Genomic DNA, 15,228 nt, shown 5'->3' with positions numbered 1-15,228 from the left:
CTCATTTCTGGCCTGACATTTGCCATTTTTTCCCTCCACTGATACAGTGTCTTTTCATTATTTTTTCCTTGGCACAGCCAATGGAAGAAAAGATGCTGCAGCAAACATGGTAACGTGGAGAGGTGAAATCAGGCATTCTTAGCTGTCACTGCCCAGGCTGCAGCTCCTGCCATGGTACTTACTCTGACCAAGCCAATGCAAGAGTTTCTATCCCTGCAGCGTGTGACATCTCTGCAGGACAGACCACCTCTGGTGCCTGCTGCCCTCAAACTCCAGACTTGTGACAACCCATTTGCTTGTCACTCCCCTGGCCCCCTCTCTAAAAAACAACTGTGCAACATTTCCAAATGGCCAAACCAGAATACAGCATGCAAAGGTTTGGAACAGAGGCAGTAAAGACAGCTCCACACAGAGCTCAGTCATTATTGTTATTCACGTCATAACACAAAAAACCTGTTACATCTGTGGGAGGTCCTTTGGCCCATAAATATGTGAAGGACTGCTTGGTGAGAGGAGGACAGCAACATGCACACAGTTCTAGTCCTGACAATTTTAAAAAACATGGCTAAAGTAGGAATTGCCTCCATCAAAATAGCTGTTTCTTAAATCACAGGCAAACCTTGCTGGTGGATGGGGATGAACCACTGGCTTAAAACAAAAGGAGGGACACTGCCTGCTTGGCTTGGCTCTGCATGTTCCCTTCAACACCCACATTCTCTTCCCAGCAGACTGACTTGGGGCTTGGAGCCCAGGAGGGCAGGGACCAGCTTTCACTATCTGATTAGTTATGGCAGCTCTGCAGTGTAGGGAGAAACCACATACCCCTGCATGTATACAGACACAGTCAAATATGCATATATAGATAATAGATTAGGTGCCAGTATCTCCTTCATGCTTACCTTTGTGCATTATGTCTCTGTGACAGATGAAAAAAAGACAGATGTAGTAACCAATGTATCTCAACACACTGCAGACTCCCACCAGTCTATGACAAAGTTGTACCAGACATTTTCTGCAGTGCAATTCAACACAGCAGAGATAATATTTTTCTGCCAAAAATAACTGATCCACTTTACTCCATCATACTGAAACCAGATTTAGATAAGAGAGATAATCAAAGGCTACTTGTACACATGAAATAAAAGGTGGAGCTTTGAGAGAAGTTGGTTGCTCATGAAAGCCTGACAGGAGAGCCCAAAATAAGGCAGGCTTTTCATCTGGGAACCCATTCTCCAGATGGCTTGGACAGAGTCAGGAGTTTGTGGAGCTGGGCTGTGTGACACAAGTGGTGGGTGAGCTGGAGAAAGTCTGGGGGTGGTAAGGCAGCTTGGATGAGCTGGTGGATGGTGATGTGCAATGGCAGGCAGAGTTCGGTGAGCGTGGAGGTTTCTTCTAGTTGGAAGGATGCATCTGAGAGCACCTGGACTCAGGGCTGAGCTGCTTCCTTCTCACCAGCCATTCAATTCTTACAGAAGATTTTTCCTTCTTGCAGTTGCTTATTAGAAACAAATTTTTGAAAAAAGTATTTAAAGCTGTGTCTGTGTAGCAGGAAGTAAGAGGGAAGTCATGAGCAGAGGTCTCCTTCACTTCCCCATCAGGTGTCTAACACTGTCTCAACTATCAGAGGAAAGGATGCAAATGCTGGAAGAGTTCATTAAAATGTACATAGTCTTTTAGTCATAATGGATTATTTATGGCAGAAAATTGAAATAAATTGCTGTTTTGCAGGTGCTCAATACAAACAGAATATTTGGGCTTTAAGGGAGAAATTGCAGTATGACTTCATCAGATGCTATCTTGTGTCTATGACTAATTTAAAATTCAGTGATAGAATAATTTGATTGGAATATAAATTAGTTCTGATGAAACCAGCCTGCTTTCTGTCTGATATTTAAAAAATGACATTGTACACCTCCAAGTTTGATTTATGAGCTCTCAGACTTTTTTTCACCTGAGGTTCTAATCCTATGAGCCTCTTTTCTCTCAGCTTCTGTTGAAGAGAGGCTACTTAGCTGATCCTGTACCCCTGGGAAAAGATATTTGCCCTTATACCTGAAGATCCTTTTTTAAAAAGGCTTTCAGCTTGGTTTTGCTTCGAAGCATGGATGCTAGTGACTGCTTGCTCCTGCATATGCTATTATGGCTGGAATGACTTTGTATAGACTTACAGTTTCTGAAGAGTAACAATTAATTAATTGGAGGGACACCTCATTTTTGAAAAGGTTTAAAAATGCCTCAGTGAAGACCTGTTCTGGTCTATTTCTCAGAAGCACATACTTTCTTGTGAGATACAGCTGCTCCTTACTGCACACTCACCTCTCACTACCCTTTCAATTAAGCTTGGTGAAGTCCTGCTTCCACTGAAGTCAGTGGCAAAACAGTTGCTGACTTTGCTGGGGCCACGACTTCCACTCCAGCAAAGCCAGAGAAGAAAGAACATGAAATTAAGCAGTAGAGTAAAAAGAACCAGAGAACAAGAAGACTTTATTTTGGAAAAAAAAAAAAAAAAAAAAGCCTTGTGGGCTCCTTCATCCAGCAAGACCCAGAAAAAAGAATAGAGTTCTTTTCTAAAAAGAAAAAACTCTGGAAGTCTTCTGTAAGGGAAGACCACAAGTAAAATAAAAGGGTCTATAAATTGTTATTTCTGCTTTGTGTGCCTTTGTTCAGCAACTCGGAATATTTATGCTGCATTAATTACTCACAGCTAGAATAATGTATCAAAAGACCCAGGTAGAGAACTAAAAGGAAAGGAAGAACAGGAGCAGTTCTGCAATACTTTGCTACAGTAAAAACACAGTTGTCCCTTTCTGATGGCACAATTAGAATATTGTTCATCTAATGTTAAAAGATGCCTTTTCTTCCTGCTTTTACGAGAATGCAGTTAATAATGTCAGGTATGTAGAGAAATACCTAAAGGAATAGTGTGTGTTCTGACCTACAATACTAATTAATATAATCTTCCCAGTTGCTCTGCAATTTTTTACTCTCAACCTGGCTTAGAAGTACTTCAGCCTAGAATCAATTTGGCTTTGTGCTGGCAGCTCGCTTCCCCTGCTCTCACCCGGTCATCAGATCATATTTTTGTCTTTCACATTTTTCTTTCCTTCCTCCAAACGTACCCACTGAAAGTTCTGTTCAGGCTGTGCTTGCTCCGATGAGCAGACCCTCATTGCTGCTTTCAAGCGAGGTCACCATGTCCTGGGAGCTTTTTGTTCTGCTCAAAAGGCTTCCACAATGCCACTGAAGCATATTGTGCCTGTGCAGATGCTGCTGGGGAGCGCCTGCAGCACTCGTGACTGCGGGAGCAATGTCAGCGTTTGCATTTTTGAGATATAGAATACATTTTCGCGCAATTCTGCTCATCTTCATTCCTGCTTCCCAGCAGTCTGTCTCGCTTCACTATTTCAAGTAGGTCATCAACAGCATCACTTATTACCCTCTCCCCTCTTCTCCATCATTCAAAGCAGGCTGTCCAGGACACAACATTCCTGCCACGCATGGTCCCCTTTAAACCCTGTTCTAGAATTCTGCCTTTTAATTTGACCTGTGCAAGCAAATTGCCTACGTAAGTAACACTGTCACATTTTTATAAGGGAGCAAAACATTTTGCAGTGTCACTGAAGTTTATGTGAGGCAACACAATATAGATGGTTCCCTCACGTGGAGAAGTGCTGAACAAAGGCTGATGAAGTGCAAATGTCAAGAAGAAGTCTTCAAACCAGACCTTTCATTTTGGAACACGGCAGTGACAGTTATTAACACCATCAATCAGGTCGGAGCTATTGCTTTGGCACAGACTCCTGCCTAGTGGGACTGACATAAGCACGAGAACAAGACCATGGTTACAGGCAAAGAAAAAGCTCTTGGGATTCATTTTCTGTTGACTTGCAAATGTTTGGACTCTGTATTTGCAGTGACTGTGCTCGAGATTGGTTTAAACAGCTCCCAAATAATACCTGCAGCCACTCACACAGATATAAATGACTTGTGGTTTGGAGCAGTGGAAATTCAGCCCACATATTTCTCATGGGAGGAAAGATAGAGGATGAAATTGCAAGATGGTAGAAATATCTGCTAATTTTCTCCTCAGCTTTCACTGTAGCATTGGAGGCAGAACAGCAAAGCTTATCACTCAAGATGAGCTGTAGTGTTTTTACTTTCACACAAAAACTCCCACAACGTCAATATAACTTCCAAGAACACTGGATCTGATGAAGTCTGGTTTCCTAAGGACTTCTGTCGCATGGCTGACTGGCTTGGGAGTTTAATAAGGTCCAAGCGCGAAATGAAGTTTTCCTGTGAATGGGGCATTTATTACATCCTGAGTAGAATCTCTGGAGTTTAATAAAAGAAAGCTTATGCTGCAATATTTCCTTTTGAAAGGCCACTTTAGGTTTCTGTCCTGCAGCTGGATTAATATTTTTATGGAACATGTAGGAATTTAATTGCTTTGAAGGTGGGTGTTTCTCTACAAATTTGTTTGAAGTTGGCCCAAGCTTTTAATTTACTGTGAGGAGGAGAATACTGACAGACACAGACAGACAGACACATACCCACACAATGTGCTCTCAGCTGCTATCAATAAACTAGCTAAAAAATATCAGTGTACCCTGAGGATGTGCAAACACAAAGAGAGCGTGTACATGAGAGATAAAAAACAATCTAGAGAGGCCTCTGGTCTAGACAAGGATCCAGCCCAAAGCCATCAGCAGTGAAACTGAATGATGATCCCATCTCTTTTCTTTCTCTCTCCATCCAAGTCCCTTCCCTTGGCAGTCCTGTTGTGGCTCATGACCATGTAGGTGTCTGCTGAGCTCCTGGCACCAACAGTGAGTGTTGAGCACATCCACATAGATATTCACATGCATAGCTCTGAAGAGCCATTTTCCTTAGGTTTGCTCTAATAACTAATTGAAGAACACTGAAATGATCTGTGCAGAGAAGAAAAGTCACACAAGTTCTGAACAGGATGAAACAGTACTGAGAATGCTGGCGTACCATACAAACAGTTCAACTGAGTGTCCCTTTCCTTTTAAATTCAGATTAAAAGCCCCCCAATGAAGTATGAGATCAAAGTAATTAGAGCTTGGTCATTTATTTGCCACAACCTATAATCTTTTCAGCACCATCTGTCCTTTCTTCCCCTGGTTATGAATGCAGATTATCATGCTTAAGAAGGAGAAGGTGGTAAATAACAAACACATAACGATTACCAAGAATAACACCATGAAAACTGATATTGGAGCAAATGATTAAACCCTTTCATAATCAACTCATCTATTAAAGTGAATGCCTTAAAGCTAAAGCTTGTCATTTATGGTGATGTTTGCAATAGACAGTTACTCTACACATTTACTCCAAGAGTACATTTTTGTACTTCAGTAAATGAAGAAATACTGATTTTGGGCAAGTTGTTGATTTTACTGTCAGAACAAATTTAGCTTTGAGAAATGACTTTATTAACCTATTTTGTAAGTCTCTCTAAATACACAATTTGTGAGCAACCCACATTCTCTTGATTTAAATGCCATTTGTAACTTAGCCAAAAACTAATTTAAGTGGAGATGGGCCAAATGCATTTTTCATTTATGTTTATGTCATTCTGGAATAAACTCAGCAGTCTTGCAAGGATATACACTTGTTTCTAAGTGACAATATCATTCCGTTATTCTCATTGATAAAATTCCAGATTAACATGCTTGACTTCAAGGGGGTGTGATTATTTCACAGGCTTTTCTGGTTATCAGCAACAGTTTTAGAAGAAGATGACTGAGCAAATTTGATACAGTTACTTTTCAGAACATGCATTCTCGGTATTTATTTCATGTCTATGATTTACTGTGTATGTGAAATACCTCAAAGGTGTGGATTTTGTGAAAAATTTCTATAAAGAGGCTTACTTAAACCCCCTCAAAACAAATCCTCCAAACAAGAAATGCTTCCAAAGGCTTCATGTTGCAGTGTCCACATTGTGACTTCACTTATCAGTGATAAATGTACAGAAAATTATATAGTATTGCTACCCTTAGAAAATGAGACTAGCCACTTTTTAGGGACATGTTTATAAGCCATAATTTATTATGTTTTTTAGAATATTTACTGTCATGAATTCACAGTTTAACTGAAGACTATCTCAATTTAGGGGTAAGGCCATTTCTTAGTTTCCCAGAATGCTGACAAATTGAAAAATTTTGCAAAATGTGCAGCCATATTTTCTTGTAGTATGGAAACACCTGAAGGGCTCATGAAAAAAAAAAAAAAAGATTTATTCCTGCTTCTGTGAAAAGGAGACTGTACCCCAGATGAATGAAGAATGATTTGCTCTATGACATCTTTTTTCTTACCTATGACTTTGCAGAAGCCCATCCTCCATGTCATTGAACTATGTTGTAGGGTGAACTAAATGAAACTGGTTTCTGGCAAGTAGCCAACTTATGAAGAACTAGGATTTTAGGGCTATTTAAATCTGCTTTACAAATTTAGCACATTTGATTTCAGCTCCAAACGTTTACTTTTAAAATTCAGTTTTAATTTAATAAATAAATAATTTTATTTCTAATTTTGCCAAACCCCCTGCTGAGACTTATTTGCTAACGGGTAAGCTGCATTTTTCAAAAGGAAATGGAAACGATTAAAACTCCCTATTTGAGATGTAGCGAGACATTCTCTTACTGAGCAAAATCAGCAAAAATTTGAACACAAATACACAGCACATATTACATGAGGCAAATAAAGCAATTATTTGTACAGCCTGAGAGTGCAGATCCAGAAGGAGAAGGCAGGGAGCAGACGCTGCACCTGGCACCCTTCCCTGACCTCAGAGATACCTGATCTGCTTAGGGGTGCCCCAGGCAGTTGTTAGATGCATCCAAGAAGTGAGTGCATGTGCTGCAGGCAGCTGTGGGCTCCATGAAGCTCAGCTCCTACCAGCTGGCAGGCAGCAGTGCAGCAGGAATGCTGCTGCCTGCCAGCTGCTGCTCAGCACCTGCAGGACAGGCTGGCCTCAAGGCCAGGGGCCAGAGCAAGAGCCAAGGTGCCCAGAAGCTGTTTAGTCTTAAAACCATTACCAGGCTAATTTAAGTTTGGGTTTAGCACAACTAAGCCAGTTGACCCTGTTCTGCTTTATATGGAATAATTACACATCAACTGGACCCAAGAGAATACAAAGGCCTGTCTGTCTTAGAACAGGGAGGCTGAGGGCTCTCTCCCCACGTTTGCAAACACATAGGGTCTACTGAAACACTACACACACAAAAGACAAAGAAATTTCAGCTCAAAATGAGGAAGTTCTTTCTGTTGGGTGTGGCAGAGCACTGGAACACCTGCCAGGGAGGATGTGGAGTCTCCCTCTCCGGGGACATCCAAACCCCCTGAATGCATTCCTGTGTCACCTGCCCCAGGTGACCCTACCTTGGAAGGGGGGCTGGATTGGGTGATCTCCAAAGGTCCCTTCAAACCATAAGAATTCTGTGATTTGGTGAAATGTGAAAGGGAACACAAAAACTTCTTCCTGTTCTGATTCTAGTAAAAAAACCCCTCAGTGCTTCTGCGATAGCAGCATTAGATCCCTTCATTTGACCCTGTGAAACTCCACAAGAACTAACCAAAACATCGACCCCACATTCTTCAGGTATGTGAATGCAAGACCACAGTCATTTGTTATTACTCCAAATCTACTTAGAAGCAAGCAACAAACTCTTACCATTGTTATGCATTGAATTTTAACTGTGATTCTCCAGTTGTGAAGGACGGAGGAAAGGGCAGGGAGAAAATGAAATGAAAAATTAACCTGATCCTGGTTATTAGCTGACACAGTCCATAATAGCTTAGTATGTCACTTGAATGCCTCAAGATTTTTTCAAGTACAGCTTCTCCCCTGTTTTGAAGCTGATTAATTCAATTATTTCTTGGCAAAGGCCAAGTCCTTCCTTGTGCTGTCTGTAGGTATTGCTCACTGACTAGCCAAGAGTACCATTTATGTTTCTCCATGATTATCCATATTTCTTTATTAGCATAAACTAGAGATAAGTTATTTTATTTCTTTTACTATTCCTTATTTTTGCACTTGACATAAGAACTGAAAAGCCTTTTGAGAAATGGAAATGCAATAGTTCCACCACAATATTGCTGCTGTGTAATTACTATTCTAATGCTCCTCCATGACTTAGAACAGATCTAGATGTAAACAGACTATTTTTTCCATTTACTAGTTCAAGCAAATCAGCCTGAATGCTGGACTAAAGGAGAGCACTTTAAACTTCTGATTACCTTCTTAGAAGATCAGAGTAGCAAGCAACTTTTTAAAGCAGTTTGTATTCTTTACATAAGAATGTATATGTATTCTCTATATATTCACAGGCCATCTCCTGGGAAAATAATCAAGTGTGGTTTTGTATTAATACACCTTAAAATAATCATGTGAGTGGAAGAACTACTCCATACTGTGCCATTCAAATTATCTGACTCATCCAGCATATTCCATACACAATCTTGGTAAAGACAGTAAGTGATCTGTCTCTACAATGTGTATCAAAGTGACAACACATAAAAACGAGGTGTCTACCTGACTGATGTCCATCCCAGAGTCACAGCTCAATGGCTGGGTTGATGTGAGGCCATTTGAACCTATGATTGTTGTGATCACACCATTCTCATCAATTTTCCGTATCATTGTACCATCAACGAAGTAAATAAATCCGTGCTTATCTACAGTGATACCTGGATGAAGAGGAAGGGTAAAAAGAGTGTTAGTGCTGGCATTATCTTGATTTAAAAGTATCAGCTTAAAATGCTTCCTTTCTTCTTAGACTACAAAAATCTGCTGATTTAAAAAAGTATGATTTTTTCCCCCCACCCATTATTATTTGAGGCTTATACAAAATGTATATGGAAAGTTCATACCCATCTATCAGATTAGCTTTGACTAAAGGAGAAAGAGGGAATATGTGAGGATGATACAAAACAAAACAGCAGAGGCTTTGCTTTTAATGTAATTTCACATACACAGAACAAGGCTCTTCAACAACTTAATGTCTATCATTAAGTGGGCAATATTAGCTTTTCTAAGAAGTTATCTTACTGTTGATTTGTTTCATTTTCATTTCACTTTCTTCACTCTTATGCACAGACAATTTTTAAATTGCTGTAGTCTCTGAATGATGAGAATGGCTGAGCTGGGAAGAAGAACCCACAGAGGTCAAAGAGACCTGTTCTGACAGGGGCTGTACATAGAAGTGGTGCAGAGCAGGCTCTGCTCAGCAGGCAGAAGGAGCAGCTGTGCTGCAGGATGGATCACAGTGCAGTGCTGCCCAAAATGATGGTCCTGCACTGGAACCAGGCTCATGACAGTTGTGGTCATCAGCTGGGGCAGCTCTCCCACTCCTGGATTGCAACAGCTCCTGCAGCACTGCACTGCACGAGGGATGGAACTCCAATGCCAGGGATGGAACTCAGTGCCAGGGCTCTGCACAGCAAAGCTCATGGTCCTCTGCATTTCAGTGGGGAAACTGAGGAATGGAAGGTTTGCTGCCTCCCACCAGCACCTTTATGCCCCAACTCATGCCCAGCCCTGTTCTGCCCCAGCCTAACAGCTCCCCTGCAGTTCTTCCTGCATTCAATTGGAACTGTAAGTAAGAACTTATTTCCCTCAAATACTGAAAATATAACTAGAAGAGCACTTCTATTCATGTTAGACTTGTGAAATCCTTTCTACCAAAACCACTCAATTTCTTGCTTTAAACTACTTCCTAATTTCCCATTTAAAGTTGCATAACTTTGCAATTACAGCAGCTGCTGTGCACAGCCAAGCTATTTTAATAATGAATTTATGTTCTGCTACACAGAAACGAAAGGCAGAGGACTTGAACAGATGGTCTGGACAGTGGTTTATGTGGTTCTTGATTTTTGTCCCCTGCATTTAGCACAACTGAAGGCCGTATGTACTCTAAGTTTACAAAATACTTGTCTGCAGGCCAGTTTAGGATCCCATACAGCAATTCCACATGCCATTAAAAAAGAAAAATAGCCTCAAACTGAATTTCCTCAGCTTCCAACCCCAACTCCTTATACTTAAGGTTTTTGTTTTTAATATACAGGAGCAGTTACAACTGGAAGAAAGGGAGATTGAGCAGTCTGGGGGGAAAAAGCAAGACCAGGAAACCCTGATGCAGAACATGCATCTCCCACAGGGCTGGGAAGAGGGGGTAATGGTGTCTCCAAGCCCCTAAACATATCTTTACCTGGCAGCTGGAAATGCCTGGGGATTGAGTTTGAGTTGCACACATAACTGAGTGTAATATGGTTTCTCTTGCAGTGGTAACACCCAGGGCAGGCTCCCAAGACAAATTGCCCATGACTGGTTCGGAGGTGCCTCTTCACCACAGGTGATGTTCAGGCACCTTGCAAAGGTCTGAGGGTATGATCACAACATTCTGAGGGTATCATCCATTAAAAATCCAAAAGCCACAGCAGTTAACTTTAGTGTGAAACACTCCCTACTGCATCCAGCTCTCGGGTTATCAGCACAGTGTTGGGAGTTGAAACTAATTCTTTAAATTACCAATGCAATGTATGCAACTGGCTGTGAACTGCCCTCAGAGGAGGGCATTCACCATCCTGTCACCTCCTCCAACCAGGACAAAAAGTGCCCATGGACTGCTAAGTGCTCAAGGTACAGATGCTAGGCTACATTTCCTCATTATGTGAGATGGCTGAAGGTTCTGCAGGACAGATGTCACCCGGGGAACTGAAATCATCTGGTGGGGGCTGGATGGGTCAGCTGGGTAAAACTGGAAGGTTATAAAAAGGCTGTAAGAGGAGCAGACAGTCTCAGAGCCTGAGTCCCTGCCAGCCTGCGAGCTCATAAATCGTGACTCCGTGGTACTGGCTCCCTTAGAGGATCTTCAGTCTTTAATTAGAAAGTAACTGTACCTTTGGAAACTCCAGAATGATTGGCAAGCTCCTGGCTGTCATCTGCTCCTGAGAAGTCCAAACCTAAAAGGCTGAAGGTGAGCTGAGGTAAAGAGTGAGCCTGAGAAGCAAAGAGGTTTGCTTTGGTGTTGGGGTGACATGTGCATTCCAGCTTTGGGAAGGGATGGGCCCTTGTAGCTCTATCTCACTCATCCTGCCTCACGTAGTGACATTAGATGGGATCTGATTTCCTTTCCAGCGTGCCTCACAAGCTGAAATGAGAAACCTGCTGTGGGTGGGAAGGGCAGCACTGGGCTGTGTCTGAGCCTGCCTTTGCAGAGGGGAGGTGCTGCACTGCACGGTGAGCGAGGAGCTTTGCTTCTCAGCTGGATCAGATCCACAGCACAGACAACGCAAGGCCAGGATCTGTCACCAGGGCAAGTGCATCCTCTGTTTTGCGCAATTTGCCTGAGAACAGATGGCTGTGTTGGCTGCAAACCATCCATTATATAAAAATCAAAAATTATGCTGCAATGAAATAAAGCTACTCAGCTGTGTTGTTGAATGGATTTCAAACACTGACTATATAAGAAAATCAAGGATCTTTTAATGTTTCTAGTGTTTCTAGCCCTCCAGCCACTGCAGAAAAGCAGCCTGCCTGCAAGGGAAGGACATATGCCAGTGCAATGGCATAAATAAGCCCATGTCTTCAGTATTTGCACTAAATTCCTGGTACTTCCTAATAAACCAGTTTCTTCAAGTACCAGTGGCTGTTCAGCAAAGATCTACTTCTTCCAGAGCTTATGACTCTACAGTAAAACAACACAACTTTACCTACTTGAAAAAATTACTTAAGCATTTAAGTCTTGTTGACAAATACCCTACATAAAGCATCCACTGGAAAACAATACAGATTGGTGGCTAAACTGTCCCAATTTATTCATTAGAGTTGGATTCATTAATGCTCCTGTCACATTTTACATGATGCTACATATAATCTGTACTCCAAGAGCTTATTTTAATCCTTTTCTGACGTACAGTGTAACGCAGAATCAAATCACACACAGCACAGCAATTGTGCTTTAATCACCAAGGAACTGGGGGAGGAAACATGCACATGCTGAGGGTAATGAATTGCACTTGAGTGCAAGTGGGAGCACTGCTCAACCCTTCAGTGAGGAAGAAAGGTAATTTTTTTTTTTCCCAGAGAAGGAGATGTACTTTGTATCAGGCTCTGGGTCTGATTCTGATTTCCTTTTTTTAAGGATCTTTTACACTAAATTCTATGCCCAAATGATGATGTCTTTGGGCACTAAGGGGACCTATGACCTATCACACATATGACAGACTTACCCTGCTTACATCCAGATTGCTCATTAAAAACTGATGGCTGGGTAAGGACAAAATAAATCTGTGCCAGGATTTAGTCTCATTGTTTGACTCAGAGCTGAGTATCAGTCTTGCTGAGTGAGATGCTCATGCTGCAGGACTGGTTTTGGTCATATTTTAGTCCTGGGAATGTCCTGCATAGGGCTGAATTTTGTACCTGAATGTGAAACAGTAGTTTTTATGAAGATCTCTCTCCAGTGGATTTACATGCAGACATTTTGGAGCAATATTTATAACACTCAGAGGTCTTTTAATCAGTACCATTTGAATTCTGTTAACTAACATTAAAAATTGACTGCCAGTAATGCTGTCAAATGTGGTGACTAAGTATTATTACTAGAAAGACTATGCAGAAAGTTTTCCTTTTTATAACTGTTTTCTCCAGCAAATAATAATTAGTACAGGAGCTGGGGACACCCATGATAAACACAGAGGGATGCCTATAACCTCTCCTGTTATTTGCTCTCCAGAGTAGTTTTGGTTAAAGGGTTATTTCCCTTGACAGCTCTGCCTTAGGGCACATACATACACCATTATAAATGCAAACAGCACTCAGAAAGCAAACTGACTGCTTTTGGTGTAGTTATAGGTATAAATTCAAAATACATATGATCATGCAGTCTAGAAATTTTGGCATTTCAGGAGTTAACCTTATAGTGGTAAAAATATGGATTAAAAGAAATATAGTAAAAACCTTATTAAGACATTTTCTTTTTTACCCCATACTATATCCCACACTTGCCTTCTAAGAGAAGCTTTTTTTTGGGAACAAATCCTTTTCAAACATGTCAATAAAGAGTAGCTAGAATTATATGTGGCCCACTTCTAGAAATTCTACTTTACACTTTTTGCTCAGCTGAAAAGTTACAAATGAGCATTCTATATTGAAAACTTCTAATTAAACTTCTGAAGAATTTTTAAAACAACATCTACAGCTACTGGTGAGGATGGATAAAAGAGAATGCCACCTTCTGCTGAAGAACAACTCTATTCAGAAGGAACTTGTGATTCTCATAAAACTTTTAATAGGAAGAAGTGAATCAAATTGGTTAATTACCATTTTATGGTGCTAAAAGGGCAAATTGCATGCCATCCATTTCTAAACTTCTAAATGTCTTCGGTGCTTTTAATTAAAGCTGCCATCCAGGAACTAAAGCAATTTTATGCAATTAGTTATTTATAGGTTACCATAATACACCACTCAAAATATGATTCAAGTGATTTGCAGTCTGTTGCCTTGTGATCTTTGTCATCCTTACTTCCTTACTGTCTCATCACTAGCTGCAAAATATTCAGTAGTTCTTTGTCAGTTGGAACACGACTTCAGTACTTGCACTTGAGTGCTGTTCTCTTTAGAGGCAGATCAGTAGACTTGGAGCCAACAGCGTTTTTAACTCCTGACTGTGAATGAAAATGTTCAGCTTCCAGCCTGAGACATGATGACTGGGGTCATCCTGCTGACATGGGTGAATAGATAAGTGAATGATTTATGAATTCAGATGAATGTTGGATGAAATTTAGGAAAACACCTGCTATCCAAAAAGTTTACAATGTTCTACAAGTTTCCCATACTTTAGAAATCATAGGTGGCTAAGGCTACTGAAAAGAAAAATAAGGAATAAATTTAAATGAATAAAAAATGGCATGAGATTGGTGGGGTTTTTGCTGATTTTATGATGCATATATAACAATGACTTGACGTTGAAAATTACTTTGGCTTGTCTATTTCTAACTTTATATACTGCTAATGAAAAATCTCACCCCATTCTACTTCCCTTTTTGAATTCTATGGAAATGTTAAAAAGGCCTTAGGAATTTATAGAATAGCAAAGATTGCTGGAAAAATAGCATTAATCATTACCTTAGGCAAGTGTGTCTGTTGTCACAAAAGGCTGTAATAGGAATTTGGTTGTGCATCCTACTGAAAGTAAAAGGAATCTTCCAGCTGAACAGGAGCAGTCCTAAATGGGCTACTGCCAGTTGACAAGAGCAAAGGTTGAGTTTGAGCAGCTCTTACAACTTCATTTCCTTTAGAATGTATTGCTAAGGATGAGGGGCAACAAGACTGATTATTTCAGGATGCAAGCTGCTAGGATGAACACATCTTCAAAACCACGCTTTTTTAAAGCAATATCTCCTTAGTAAAGTAATTGCAAGCAAAATAGATAAAACTACACTGCAGAACTGATTTTTAAATTATGCTTAATTTGTATTTTTATCTGATGGCCATTGGTCTGAGTGAAAAAGCTCTTTGCTACAGCTGTGGATAAGGTATTTTTGTGCACTGGATTTAGAACTTACTCCAACCTTCTCCATTCCCCTGGTGCTTTCTTTGAGGTCACTGCACCTGCAGTGAGGTCACTGCAGTGCATCCAAGTACTCTGCACTCAGTGTGCAGTCACATTCCTCGAGGCACAGACATGGCTTGCACAGACATGGTGTGCACCTAGCTCCAGACACTGCTCTGAACCCAGGAATCAAAAAGCAGACACTGCAGGACCTCAGATGTTTACACCTTTAAATTTAGTCCTTTAGTATCCAAAATGTGTAAATCACCCTGATGTTTAGGGTGCCATCACTGGGGGCACCTACTGTTTTCACAGAAGTTACACAGCTTGCATTTCCAGCAGAGCTGTCCTGTGTGAGTGCTGCTCACAGACACAAGGCAATGGAAATCAGATGTTAATGGACACTTTTCTCACCCTGCTGCCTGGGAGACACTGGAGCTCAGCAAGAATGTGGTAACCTGATTGTCTCGAACTCTCACTGCCTCTGTCAATTATGCTTAGAAAGTCAAATCTATTTACAGGTCTAAAGCCCACTGATTTCAGAAGGGCAGGGTAGGTAAGTGTTTAATGGTGTTGATTCAAGAATTGTCTTTGCACAAGTCCCAAGTATTTCCACTCATTTTAGTGCCTCTCCCTGCTCCAA

General features: G+C 40.9%; 1 protein-coding gene across 2 annotated transcripts in view; it reads right to left on the bottom strand.

The window, feature by feature from the left end:
• Window positions 1-15,228, bottom strand: part of TENM1 (teneurin transmembrane protein 1) — a 232,666-nt gene that overhangs the window by 39,391 nt on the left and 178,047 nt on the right. For both annotated transcript variants that reach the window (XM_059858916.1, XM_059858917.1), the window contains one exon: window positions 8,564-8,718. In XM_059858916.1, coding sequence (XP_059714899.1) covers window positions 8,564-8,718 — 155 coding nt within the window. The remainder of the gene's footprint in view (window positions 1-8,563; window positions 8,719-15,228) is intronic.

The sequence above is a fragment of the Haemorhous mexicanus genome, chromosome 14 (genome assembly GCF_027477595.1).
Source record: "Haemorhous mexicanus isolate bHaeMex1 chromosome 14, bHaeMex1.pri, whole genome shotgun sequence".
Lineage (NCBI taxonomy): Eukaryota > Metazoa > Chordata > Aves > Passeriformes > Fringillidae > Haemorhous > Haemorhous mexicanus.
This window is presented reverse-complemented; position numbering and strand designations above follow the sequence as displayed.